The sequence below is a fragment of the Colobus angolensis genome, unplaced genomic scaffold (assembly GCF_000951035.1).
Source record: "Colobus angolensis palliatus isolate OR3802 unplaced genomic scaffold, Cang.pa_1.0 Scaffold61, whole genome shotgun sequence".
NCBI lineage: Eukaryota > Metazoa > Chordata > Mammalia > Primates > Cercopithecidae > Colobus > Colobus angolensis.
The window spans coordinates 6,272,009-6,285,187 of NW_012119710.1; the positions used below are offsets into that span (position 1 = coordinate 6,272,009).

The window sequence follows — 13,179 nt, forward strand, 5'->3', positions numbered from 1 at the left end:
CAGTCTCTCACTTCCCTTTTCATTTCCTCTAAGACTTGCAAGAAGCAGCACCAGAGAGGGAACCCGCCCTCCTGCCCCTGGAAGGGGCCGACCCCCAACCCCCAACCCAGGACACAGTCGGCACCTCAGGCCCCCTTTCCTTCTGAAAGGAGGGCTGTGTCTCTCTCACATTCGCGCACACACACACACACACACACACACACATGCATGTGTGCATACTCATGGCACATGGGACCTTAGGGATAGCCTGTTTGCGGATCCCTGCAAGAGGCACCAGGAAGCAGACCCCTAGAAAGAGATAAGAGGCAGCTCCACATCCTGGTCTCCTCCAACCCAAGGAGGAAGAAGGCTCAACCCCTCCAGGACAGGGACTGTCTTCAGTCAGTGGAGCGTTGCTTTGGGGGACCTTTTTGCAGGTTTTTTTTTTTTTTTTTTTTTCCTTTTTGCAGTCTTTACAAAAATAGAACTTCTCTTGGTATTTATAAATCCACGGCCATGGCTCTGTGTGCATGTTACAGGTAGAAAAGCCATATGGGGCACTCCTTTTGGTTGCTCAGGCCTTGATTGCCTGTCATGCAGGTCCCTTGGTCTCAGAAGTCTATGCAGTCACTTCAGAGCCACTAAGCACCTTCAGTGGGCCCATCCCATTGGCAGTGTACTCCTTCCGGAGCCGGGCACGGTAGTAGAAGAGGTAGGAAGGCAACAGGAATCCCAGGAGTGAGAATAGCAGGAGGCCCAGATTCACCTTTAGGGCAAGGAGAGAGAAACAGAGTCAAGTAGGTACACATCTGCCCTTAGCCTCCCACAGGGAGGAGAAGGTGGCCATTTTTCTCCAGGTCCTGAGCCAGAATAAATACAGCTAGTACTTAGGATGTGTTGTCATTGTTCCACCAGTATGTCACTTAATGTTCAGCAATTCTGCAAAGTGGCTGAGAGGAGACCGCTCAGGCCTAACAAGTGGCAGGGCCTGGTGGGTGCCCACACCACATGGACCTCTCTGGGTAGGTATGAGGAAGGCACAGCACTGTAGGAGTCTGGGCTGGTCAGGCTGCTCCAGGAATGGGGCCTTGTGGGCTCACCACTGTGACCTTTGGAGATGTTAACCAATGGTATCCCATTCAGGGTGGCGAGAGGAGGCTCTCAGACACAGTTCAAGGAGCTGGGATGTACAGCCTGGCAGACAGAAGGCTTGGAAGGCCCAGGACACACGGGCTCTGACTCGGTTCACATCCCACTCTGCATTACTCACTTTGTGACTTTGGGCAAATAATGGCAATGCTTACTGAGTGCCTCCTTCTCAGGGCTGTTGTGGCAAAGATGTAAGTTAAAAAAAAGTATGCATCATGCTTAGCACATAACGAGTGCTCGGTAAACAGAAGCGGTTATTTCATCACAATTCTCGTGGGAGGAGGGTTTATGTGTGGGCGGCCCCACAAGGCAGATGCAAGATCAGCATCAGGGAGGCAGATGAGTTCAATGTAAGGAAAAGACTTTCTAACAGCAGCAGGGCTGCCTCATGCAGGAGTGGGTGCCCTACCACTGAGGGTATCTAAGCTAAGAGAGAAGAATCCCCTTTCAGGGATGCTGGAGACAGGATTCCACACTAGGTAGAACTGGACTGGACCAATGATACCTGAACACAGGCCCAAGAGTCAGGACTGGCCACTTCACAAAGTACCTGGAGTTTATTAAATACAGACTCCTAGGAGGCCAGGCACTTGTAACCCCAGCACTCTGGGAGGCCAAGGTGAGATCATTTGAGGCCAGGAGTTTAAGACCAGCCTGGGTAACATGGCAAGACCCTGTTTATCTCTACACAATTTTTTTAAAAAAATTAGCCAGGTATGGTAGCCATCACCTGTGGTTCCAGCTACTCAGAAGGCTGAGGCTGGAGGATCGCTTTAGCCCGGGAGTCAGAGGCTGCAGTGAGCTGTGATTGTACCACTGCACTCCAGACTGGGCAACAGAGCAAGACACCATCTCTATAAAAAATAACAATAAATTAAAAACAAAAACAGACTCCTAGGGTCAGGCTGAGATATCCTGACTCAGGGGGCTGGGGAATTACACTCTGTGAGGGGTTCTAAAAGGCAGACAACTTGGGAACCTGCAGATTAAAGATCTCTGAGGTGCCCCTGGCTGAGATGAGTGAGGGATGGCACCACATACAAGGCCCTACCCCTGCCCCCAGGAGAGTGGCTCCTGCTCCCCCCGTGCCAACCCTTGCTCTCACCCAGAAGGGCTCTCCTTTCAGGGGTCCCACCATCGCCATGAAAAGTGGCTGCTGAAGCAAGGCGAACACAGCACTGATGAGGGACTGCAGGCCTGTCAGTGTCCCAAAGTGGTTGGATGGGAACCTGTCCACGAGATGGGGGGCATCAGGGGTGTGTGGCCCTCTCCAGCCCAGGCCGGCACCTCTCCTATCCCCTCCCCACCATGGTCCCCGCTGGCCAGGCAGGGTGGTGCTTGAGCGTTCAGGCTCTTTGCATGGGCTCTTTGGTCCCCAGCCTTGAGGGTAAATGCTGCAACTTCGGGGCCACTGAGCTGGGTTCTGACACCTCCTGGATGTGTGATATTAACAAGCGGCTCAACTTTCCTGAGCCCCACTCCTCCACTAATAACAGGGATGGCACTGACCTCGCAGGACTGTCCACTGTATTCTGTCAACAAATGTTTAGCTGAGAACCTACTATGTGCCAGGCACTGTTCTAGGTGCTGGAGATATCGCGATCAAGCAAGCCAACAGATTCCTGCCGTCGAGGAGGTGCCATTCCCATGGAGCAGGTGGCAGTGAGACAATAAGCAAGAGAAATGCAGAGTGTTAGACAGTGACAAATGCTAAGGGGAAAAGCCGAGCAGAGAAGGGGGCAGTAGGGAGGTTGCAGTTGTACATGGGACAACCAAGGGAGGCCTCACTGAGAAGAGGACAGTCAGGGAAGGACCTGAAGGAGAGAAGGTGAGACTGGGCACCTTGCAGATATCTGGAGAAGAATGTTCTAGAAACAGGGAGTAGTACATGCAAAGATGCCAAGCAGAGAACACACTTGAGACTTCCGGAGCGCTAGGAAGCCACTGTGGCTGTGGCAGAGTGAGCAAGGGAGGAGGGGGAGCTAGAGAGGGGTGAGGTGCTGGGGCCAGAGCTTGCACGGCTTTTTAGGCCATAGTAAAGCCTTTGGCTTTTACTCTGAGACAGATGAGATGGGAGGCCACAGAGTGATGCGAAGAGACTTATGTCCTGACAGGTGACTGCAGCCCCTGTGTTAAAAATAGACTGAGGCGGGGGGGGGGGGGGGGGGCCAGGGCAGATGTGGGAGACTAAAGGCTGCCACAATAATCCGGGCTAGAGATGTTGGTGGCTAGGACTGGAGAGGCAGCAGTGGAGGTGACAAGAGGGGTCAGATTTGGGGTGTGTGGGAGCTGCTGCTGGCTGCACCGAGGATGGAGTGAACATGGAGGGTGAGGGAGCAAAGAATCAAGGAAACTCCAGGGTTCTGGCTTGAGCAGATGAAGGAAACAGAACTGCCCTCTGCCGAGACCGCTGCAGTGAGGCTGAACTCAGGGAGTGATGGTCAAGGATCCTGCCTACTGCCTACACCAACGGAGCACTTGATAATCGTTATGATTTTGTCATCCTTATTGTAATGTCCTGTTACTCCATCACATACACAGGGGAGATCCCTCAGCAGCCGGCAGGGGAAACCAGGAGAGAGAGGCAAGTGGGGACTGTCCAACATGTCCCCAACATGAAGAGGAAAATTATAAGGCAAATGGCTGCCCTTAGGAAATTTCTTCAGGGTGGGCATGGAGGGGAGGTCACTCTGGGGGCCATTTCAAACAGCAGACTTAGGACTAAAGTGTCATCAAGCCAGGTATTTCAGCTTCCTCTAAGGGAAGACTCCAACAGGGGGAGTCAATTACAGCGGGATAGGCTGCCTTTAAGGAAGTGAGCTCCCTGCCATCAGAGGGGCTCAGAGAGGGGTGCATGAGGGGATGCCTGGGGCCCTTCCAGCCCTGCCCTGGGGTACTCTGATCACAGTTGCAAAGCTCAGGAAGGCGTTTCAGCCGAACAGACTCACACTGCAGCATAGAGACTCCCACAGGCCGAATGGAAGAAACCTCGAACAATGGTGTGCAGAACAAAGGTCACAAACTAAAGACAAAAAGAGAGAGTGAAGAGGTTAGGAGAGTGTGTGGAGGCTGGAGGAAGGAGGGGTAGGGCGAAGAAGCCAACTGGGCCTCAATTCCTACCCCCTCGCCAACCCAATCTACTAGAAACACTTCCTGGAGAACCCGGAAAATAGATCCAGGTCAGAAGACCAGAACTGCACTTCCTGAAAAGCAGGTGCTGGGTGGACCATCCCTTTGGAGGAGTCTCGGGAGGCAGGGAGGGGGAAGGATGGACGTGGGTACCTGGAGGTGTAAGTTGTTGATGAGGCAGGTGACGCCAAAACCCACAAGCAGCAGGTTGGTCAGGGTGAAGGCGTTGATGGCATTGGTGAGCTTTTGGATCTTGCAGTAGCGCGGTCTGATGGATTTGGTAGCAACCCCGTCCCTGAAGAGAACAGGAAGTCACTGGCTGCTGCCTCTACATTCCCAGGACTCCCTGGTTCTTGGCCTGGTCCCTCCCCCTTCGGATGTGCCTTTGATATCACGGAAGCAGAAAACACAGAAATTCATGTTTCTATGGGAAACCCATGGAAACCCATGTTCTCTAGCTCCATGTTTCTCAAAGTTTTGCTCCCCTACCCAATGACACAAGCATCAAAGCGGATGCTTTCTTCACATGCAGATTCCCAGGCCTCATCTCAGCCCCCGGAATCTCAGCAGGGAGATCTGCAAATCTGCATTTGGACAAATAACCCCCACGAAGTGGTTCTCATGCACACTTGAAGGTTTGAGAACCGAGGATAGGAAGGAGGGTGGGAAGTGGGAAGCTCTCACACCATCTCTCATCGTCTCTCATCAGAAGTCCTCAGGAAGGTGTCCCTGCCCTGGACAAAAGCAGATGCCGTCCTGGGGACAGCAGCTTGGCCCGACTGTCCAGCGCTTCCTCTCTCTGGCACAAACAAGGGCTCTGAGGCCAGCCCAGGAGAGAGGTCAGTAGGCTGGGGTGAGGGCAGGCGGTCCATGTGTCCTGGACAGAAGGATCCTGCTAGAGGACTCTCGCCATTAGGAGCAGAGGGTAGAGGAGGAAGGCTCAGTGCCAGGGCCAGGCTCTGCTGCCAGGGAGGGAAGCCACTGGATTTCCTTCTCTCCCAGTCTCTTTCTCCCATCCTCTCAGAATGAACACAAAAAGAGCAAAAGCAGTCACAGAATCTGGGTTCAAGACTCCATGGTGAACTCCAGCTACTCGGGAGGCTGAGGCAGGAGAATCGCTTGAACCTGGGAGGCAGAGGTTGCAGTGAGCTGAGATTGTGCCACTGCACTCCAGCCTGGGTGACAGAGCAAGACTCTGTCTCAAAAACAAAACAAAACAAAACCCTCAATGGTGGTCTCCAGCCAACAAGACAGCCCCCAAGGATCCTGCCTCCTGGTATCCTGTTTTGTGCGGTCTCCTTCCACAGTATATCAGGGTTACTCTGTGCCTATAATAGAATGTAAAAGAAGTGATGGTGTGCTACTTCTGAGATTATGTGAGAGAAGATACTGGGTCTCTGTCACTTAGCCCTCTTGCTCAAGGGGAAACCAGGTGCTGTGTCCTGAGCAGCCCTACGGAGAGGCCATCGGGGTAACTGAACTGAAACACATTCTCCAACCCCAGTCAACCCTTCAGATGACTGCAGCCCTGGCTGACAGCCTGACTATGTCTTCATGAGAGACTGTGAGTCAGAATCATCTGGCTGAGATGTCTCATACAGAGACTGTATGAGATGAGAAGTGTTTGTTCGTTAAAAATGCCAAGCCTTGGGGTGATTTGTTATACAGCAATAAATATCTAATATACCAAATCTACCTATTCTAGCCCTAACAAAACTTTAGCATGTACCCTTATAACATAGGTTCTGGAGGCTGCCACTGAAAGCTACGTGATTTGGGGTGAATGACTTAAATGTGCAATCCTGTACCTCCGTTTCCTCATCCACAAAATGGAGATATTAATGCACCTACCTCAGAGAGGTGTTGTGGGACTAAACAAGGCAAGGTGCCGAGTGGTGCACAGTCAGCACGCTGCATTAGCTATTCTTATCATTAAGCAAGCCAGGTCCCTTCCTAGCCTCAGTTTCCTCATTTGTAAAATGGGGAGGTACCTCTACTCTCTTAGGGTTCTTGGGAGAAAGAAATGAGCTGCTGGATGTAAACGTGCAGAGAAAATGAAGAGTGCTGCCTGACCACTTGCTGTCACCATCCCTGTAGAGGCCGGGCACCTGGCATCTCCGGGGACAGTGCGCTGAGTTGGGGCGTCCACGCAGTCCTTGATCCGCCAATCCATGATGTAGCCAATGAGGGGGCAGGTGAGAAGGCACAACAGCTGCATGGCCCCGAAGATGGAGGAGTAGAACCCAACTGGGCAGGATGGGAAGGGCAGTGGGGTCAGGAACTGGCACTCAGTGGACACCACTACCCCTTTCAGCAGAGGCCAGCGAGCACCAAAATAGCCTTCCTCTGAACCCAGACTCTTACATCCCCCAAATGCCCAGGGTTACCTGGGTGGGCCCAGGCCTAGAGGAGTCCCGCCCCCTGAGAAGCGGGTTGCAGCAGGGTGGACGTGAGCCAGGGCCCTGCTTTCATCGCCCTACCTGTCTCTGCCACCTTTTGTTGCTGCTGTTCATTCATCTCTGTGGATAGGGAAAGGTATGGTGAGGGGAGCTCAGCCAAGGTGACCCTCCTGTGCCCCCCAACCCCCAGGGGCCTCAGCGGTGCCTCACCATGCTCCTGGCCTCCAGTCACAAGGTACTCCAGCATCTTGTTCATGGCAGCCATGTAGAAGATGATCCGCAGCTGGGTCATGCCCATGGTGAGGAGGCTCCACAGGAAAATGGGGGAGCAGAGGCTCTTGCGGAAGGGGACAGACCCTGGGGAGACAGCAGGGGGCACCCCTGAGCCCCAGACCTTCCACTGCCCTCTGATTGTCCCAGCTCATGCAGTTCTTGTGGGGAGTGACACTATGTGACTTTGGAGAGGGACTGGTTTCTTCAAAGATGGGAAAGTTCAGATTCACTTGCCTCCAGGCTCCTGCTCAGCTCAGAACATTTTCAGGTGCCCTCTGGATGTATGTCCTATGCTTCGTGTGGTAAAATTAACTCAGTTGAGTGCCATGGCTCAGGCCTGTAATCCCAACACTTTGGGAGGCAGAGGTAGGAGGATCACTTAGCCCAGGAGTTCAAGACCAGCCTGATGGTTAATATAGCGAGATCCTATCTCTAAAATTAAAAAAAAAAAAAAAACTATATATGTAATTAGCCAGGCATGGTGGTGCACAACCGTACTCCCAGCTACTCAGGAGGCTGAGGCAGGAGGATTGCTTGAGGCCAGGAGGTCAAGGCTGCAGTGAGCTATGATTGTACCACTGCACTCCAGCCCAGGCAACAGCAAGACCCTGTCTATTTTTACAAAAAAACAAAACTGGCAGGGCACGGTGGCTCACACCTGTAATCCCAAAACTTTGGGAGGCTGAGGTAGGGGGATCATGAGGTCAGGAGTTTGAGACCAGCCTGGCCAACATGGTAAAACTTCATCTCTACTAAAGATACAAAAATTAGCCAGGCATGGTGGTGCACGCCTGTAGTTCCAGCTACTTGGGAGGCTGAGGCAGGAGAATTGCTTGAACCCAGGAAGTGGAGGTTGCAGTGAGCCGAGATGGTGTGCCTAGGCAACACAGCGAGGCTTCATCTCAAAACAAAAACAAAAACAAAAAAAAACTCTGAAGCACTCACTATGGGCTACATACTTGACATTTATTATCCCATTTAATCAATCTTACAACAACCCTGTCCTTATCACATTTTACTGATGAGGAAACTGCAGCTCAGGAAGTTAAATGACTTGCCCAAGCTCACAGGGCTGGAAGCAGCAGGTCAGCCTAACTCCAGCTCATGCCCTTAGCCATGCCGCCCTCTGAGAATCGGCTCTGGGGGTAACCACTGTCAAACTGCACACCGTTTTGCACTTTACAGAGAGGGTCCACATCCATGGTGTCATTCAGTCATCACAACTAACTTTACAGTTTGTGGGGTGCTTTTAGTGCTAGTTTAAGAGGTAAGGAAATCAAGAGCAAGGTTAGGTGATCTACCCAAGCCACATAGCCTATAACTGGAGAGCAGGACTCAAACCCCTCAACTGACTCCAAGGAGCTCCTTCCACTTATGGAGCTGACAGTCCTGGGATCTTCATGTCCCTCCTGAGAAGCAGCCCAGGCAGGTTGCAGCTCCTCCTGTGACCAGCAGGGGGCAAAAGTCAGCCAGGTGTGGAGGACCCCTGCCAGGAGGCTCGTGGGCCTGGCTGCACCTGATGCAATAAGCTGAGGTTGCAAGGGGCCGTGAGGAAACCAGCTACCCGACAGGCCCAGAGACCTTGTCCCTGACAGGCCCCAGAGACCAATCCCCCTTGTACTCCATGGGTACAAGGAGCTCCTCCCTCCTCCATCCCAGGAAACCAGCAGGGTAACCCTGAATCTGAACTGCCCAGAGTTCGTTGAGCTTTGATTTGCCCATCTGTAAATGGAGAGCATGCCCTGTCTACATCATGGGATGCTGTAAGGACTGAAGAGGGGCGCGAATAAATACTCAAGCATGAGTGCTCCCTGAATATGAGGACCCACCGTCCCTGTTCCCCAAGGCCAGCACCTTGACCAGACACTCACTCTCAGGAGGGTTTTCTGAGATGCCCCGAACATCCTGGGATGACATGAAGGCATCCGACCCGTCCTCCAGGCTGGGGGCCTTCTGGCTCAGCCTCTGGCCCACCGTGGTCACATGGGTGTAGAAGCGGTCGCCTGTCACCTTGTGGTCCAGGGCCAGCCCACTCAGCTTGATCTTCTTCCTGCAGGCAGCCAGGCCAGAGTGTAGGGGAACCAGTCACACACAGCCCACCTTCAACAGCCTAGTGCTCGGCCACCGTCCCAGCGGTGTCCAGCACCCCTTTATCGGCATTGACGTGCTTGCAAGCTCCCTAATGCAGAGCTCCTGGTTGTGTTGCTCAGAGCTTGGCTCGGGGACCATAGCACAGATGCCAAGTAAATGAAGAGGATCAGCTGTTTTTCACTTGGGCTGTTCCTATGGCAGAGGCGGCATTAAGACCTCAGACTCCAGAGTCAGACAGCCTGTGTCCAATCTAAGATTCACCCTCCTTTGAATGGCATGACCTTTGGAAAGTCACTTTGTTCCCTGCGCTTTTGTTAATGGAGTTAATACCAAATCTACATCATACAGCTGTTTGAGGATGGGATAGGGGCTAAGTACAGTGCCTGGCATAACTGTCAGCTCTGTAATGTCACCTTATGTGCTTGGTGGGGAGCATCACCTCTTGCCTCGGCTGCACTGATAGGGGGCTGGAAAAAGTTGGTGTTCAGGTGGCCCCACAAAAGGCAGAGTGCTTGATTCTTTTATGTCCCTCTTTTTGGGACTACATGGCATCAAGTGCTATTGCTGAGGTACCTCCTACTCTGATCTCCAAACCCAGAAAGGATGAAAACAATTTTTTTTTTTTTTTTTTGAGATGGAGGTTTTGCTCTTGTCGCCCAGGCTGGAGTGCAATGATGTGATCTCAGCTCACTGCAACCTCAGCCTCTAGGGTTCAAGCGATCCTCCTGCCTCAGCCTCCCGACTAGCTGGGATTATAGGCATGCACCACCACGCCCAGCTAATTTTGTATTTTTAGTAGAGATGGTGTTTCTCCATGTTGGTCAGGCTGGTCTAGAACTTCCCACCTCGGGTGATCCACCCTCCTTGGCCTCCCAAAGTGCTGGGATTACAGGCATCAGCCACTGCAACTGGCCCATTACTTTTAATGGCAAAAACCATAATTACTTTTGCACTCACATAAATAGTTACCATAGGCTGGGCATGGTGGCTCACACCTGTAATCCCAGCACTTTGGGAGGCCGAGCCAGGCAGATCACTTGAGGCCAGGAGTTCAAGACCAGCCTGGCCAACATGGTGAAATGCTGTCTCTACTAAAAAACACAAAAATTAGCCGGGTGTGGTGGCGCGTGCCTGTAATCCTAGCTATTCAGGAGGCTGAAGCAGGAGAATCGCTTGAACTCAGGAGACAGAGGTTGCAGTTCACTGAGATCACAACACTGCACTCCAGGCTGGGTGACAGAGTGAGACTCTGTCTCAGAAATGAATAAATAAATAAATAGTTACCGTGTTTTGACCACCTGTTATGTACCAACTCTATCACTTAAAAACACCCATGGGAGGCTGGGCACAGTGGCTCACGCCTGTAATCTGGCACTTTGGGAGGCCAAGTGGGGAGGATCACTTAAGTCCAGGAGTTCAAAACCAACCTGGGTAACACAGTAAGCCCCGTCTCTACAAAAAATAAAAAAATTAACTGGGCATGGTGGTATGTGCCTGTAACTCCAGCACCTCGGGAGGCAGAGGGAGAGGTTCGCTTGAGCCCAGCAGTTTGAGGCTGCAGTGAACCAGGACCAAGACACTGCCCTCCAGCCTGAGTGACAGAGCAAGACACTGCCTCTAAAAAGACAAACCAAAGCGACCTGTGAGTAGGTAGGAACAGGCTCACAGTACAGATGAGAAAGCAGAGCTTGGAGGGCTCAAGCGATTTGCCAAGCAGAGGTCCAAGCTGAGGTCTCTCTGAATCCCAAGTTAATTCCATCTATCATATCACCACACCTCTGACCACCCTCTCTGCCCCAGGGAGAGTCTCCGCCCACTCCAGTCACTCACGTGTAATTGACTTCCTCAGGGGCGGGAAAGGCTTCGACGGGCCAGTTGAGGGCGCAGTTCAGAAAGATAAGGCAGGCCAGGCCAGACCAGGTGAACATGATGACCACGAAGGCCACACCGGCATCGTAGATCAGCTGTGAGAGGAGGGGGCAGGCCCGTGGGGGAGACTGCCTGGCCCCAGACCCCACCAAGGTAGATCCCAGGCCTCAGAGGCCTTAAAGAAGGTTTCTTCTCCCCTTGTCCTTGTGCCCAATTTGCAGATGAGGAAACCAAGACCAGAAGTTTAGAGTCAGACTCAGAAGACCCATCATTCCTCTTTCTTTTTCACCTGAGCTCCCCTAGAAAGCTATGAAGTAGTCTCCACAAAGCCTGAAGTTGCTGGCCACTGGCTCAAAATGTCTGAAATTTCCATTATCTTAAAAAGATACATACATTTTTGCCTATGACTCCACAAACATTCATGTTCATGTTCACACAAAAATGTCCATTTCATAGTATGTACAAAGGAAACTTAGAACTCTAGGTTTACCGGGCCTAACTGTGTTTATCCTGCCCCTTCCTGGCATGCTCCCCGGGGGAAAAGGCAAACCCAGACTGCTCAAGCTCGGCCTTATCTCACCTTTCCCAGGTGCTCCCAGTGCAACCACTGGGGGGTCGGGGAGAGGGAGCTGCAAGTGCTCTGCCTAAGGGCTCTCAACCCCGGGGCAAGTAAGTTCTCATTTGAATGAGATTCTGTGCAAATGCGCCAGCCCCTCTTATGGAAGAAGCTGGTGCACAGAGAAGACCGTCTGTCTTCTTGTCCTCCCCATGCCATGTGAACAGGATGACTAATGTCTGCTCTCCCCTTAGGCTCCTGCTCAAGCCTTTTTCTCTGCAGTCTTGGACCTTGGGGCCTCTTCCTCCCTAAGGGGCAGGACAGAGCTTCAAAGGGCCAGACACCCAAATGTGTGGAGGTAAGATCTGGCTCCTCAAACACTACTTCAATTGAAAAGAAGGGAGAACTGCCCACCCCTCCATGCCTGCCCACCAGAACAACTGATGGCCCCCCACCCATGCGCTCTCTCAAACTCTTTTGGAGACACTGAGCAGAAGTACCTTCTTCTTTGGTACTCTTTGTAAAGTGCAAAACGGTATGCAGTTTGGTACTGCCCACAATGGAGGTTGAGGAGCATGGCATGGCTCAGTCAAAGGGTGCTTTGATATTTGACAGAGGAAATAGGGGCCCCCAGTTACACTGAGCTAAAACTTTGGTCTCCTGGCTTCCAGGTACACCAGGTTGACCTGTCCAGGATCCAGCCTGGCATAAACTCACTTTGTGACCTTGGACCAAACCACCCAGCCTCTCTGGAAGGTGTGGAAAAATGTGGCCCCAAAGGCTGAATAAAGCCAGCCAGTCAGGGACCTTGAATGCATGTGAAGGGGCTAGACTTGATTCTGTAGGTGAAGCTAAACCACTGAAGGTTTTTCAGCAGTGTGTGGGCCAGTTCCCCATCTGGGATCCTTCTGGAAGTCATGTGAGTGACAGATTACAGAGAAAAAGAATCAGAGGCAGGGAGACCAGCTGAGAAAGCTTGCCTTGGCCCAGGAGAGAGGGGGAAGGCCTGCACTGGGATGATGACAGAGAAAGGAGAGTGCAGAAGTCAGACCCGTGGGTCAGCACTAGCTGCTGCTCACTCAGCCCCACCCAGTTCTTGTGTCAAGACAAAAATAAAACCCAGGTGGCCTCACTGGCCCCCCAAGCAGCTCCATACCTTGATTCCTGGGAATGTGATGGCAGAGGAAGCATAAGAGCCAATCATGAGGGCCATTAACGTGGAGCGCAGGTTCCCAAACATGTTGGGCAACTGAGGGGGGAAAGCAGCACCCATGAGGTGGGGACACCCTGACCCTCGCCCAGCGTTCCCAGCCCTGCTCCATACAACAGCCCCGGGAGACACAGCAGAAAAGCCCCAAGGCAAAACAAACAGAAAAATCAATGTGGGAAACTGTACTCTGCCCCCTGCCTACACACTCACAGTGCACTTTAGCTTCAAAAAGGCTCCCAGACACCCCTCAGAGAGACATTTTGTTAATTTTGTTTAATCCCAGATTTCCCAAGTTTGGTACGTAACACCTCTGAACAACGCAGGGAATAGGTGCTTAAGAAACACTGATCTGGGCCGGGCGCGGTGGCTCAAGCCTGTAATCCCAGCACTTTGGGAGGCCGAGACGGGAGGATCACGAGATCAGAGATCGAGACCATCCTGGCTAACATGGTGAAACCCCGTCTCTACTAAAAATACAAAAAATTAGCCGGGCGAGGTGGCGGGCGCCTGTACTCCCAGCTACT

At 52.3% G+C, this 13,179-nt stretch overlaps 1 protein-coding gene across 2 annotated transcripts in view; it reads right to left on the minus strand.

Moving 5' to 3' along the window:
- Positions 1–13,179, minus strand: part of SLC43A1 (solute carrier family 43 (amino acid system L transporter), member 1) — a 40,383-nt gene continuing 27,204 nt past the window's right edge. For both annotated transcript variants that reach the window (XM_011963411.1, XM_011963410.1), the window contains exons 6-15: positions 12,602–12,694; positions 10,851–10,984; positions 8,801–8,979; positions 6,867–7,013; positions 6,738–6,776; positions 6,366–6,504; positions 4,411–4,552; positions 4,077–4,150; positions 2,234–2,357; positions 1–745 (exon numbers count right to left, since the gene is read on the minus strand). In XM_011963411.1, the coding sequence (XP_011818801.1) occupies positions 599–745; positions 2,234–2,357; positions 4,077–4,150; positions 4,411–4,552; positions 6,366–6,504; positions 6,738–6,776; positions 6,867–7,013; positions 8,801–8,979; positions 10,851–10,984; positions 12,602–12,694 (1,218 nt within the window). In that variant the 3' untranslated portion in view covers positions 1–598. The remainder of the gene's footprint in view (positions 746–2,233; positions 2,358–4,076; positions 4,151–4,410; positions 4,553–6,365; positions 6,505–6,737; positions 6,777–6,866; positions 7,014–8,800; positions 8,980–10,850; positions 10,985–12,601; positions 12,695–13,179) is intronic.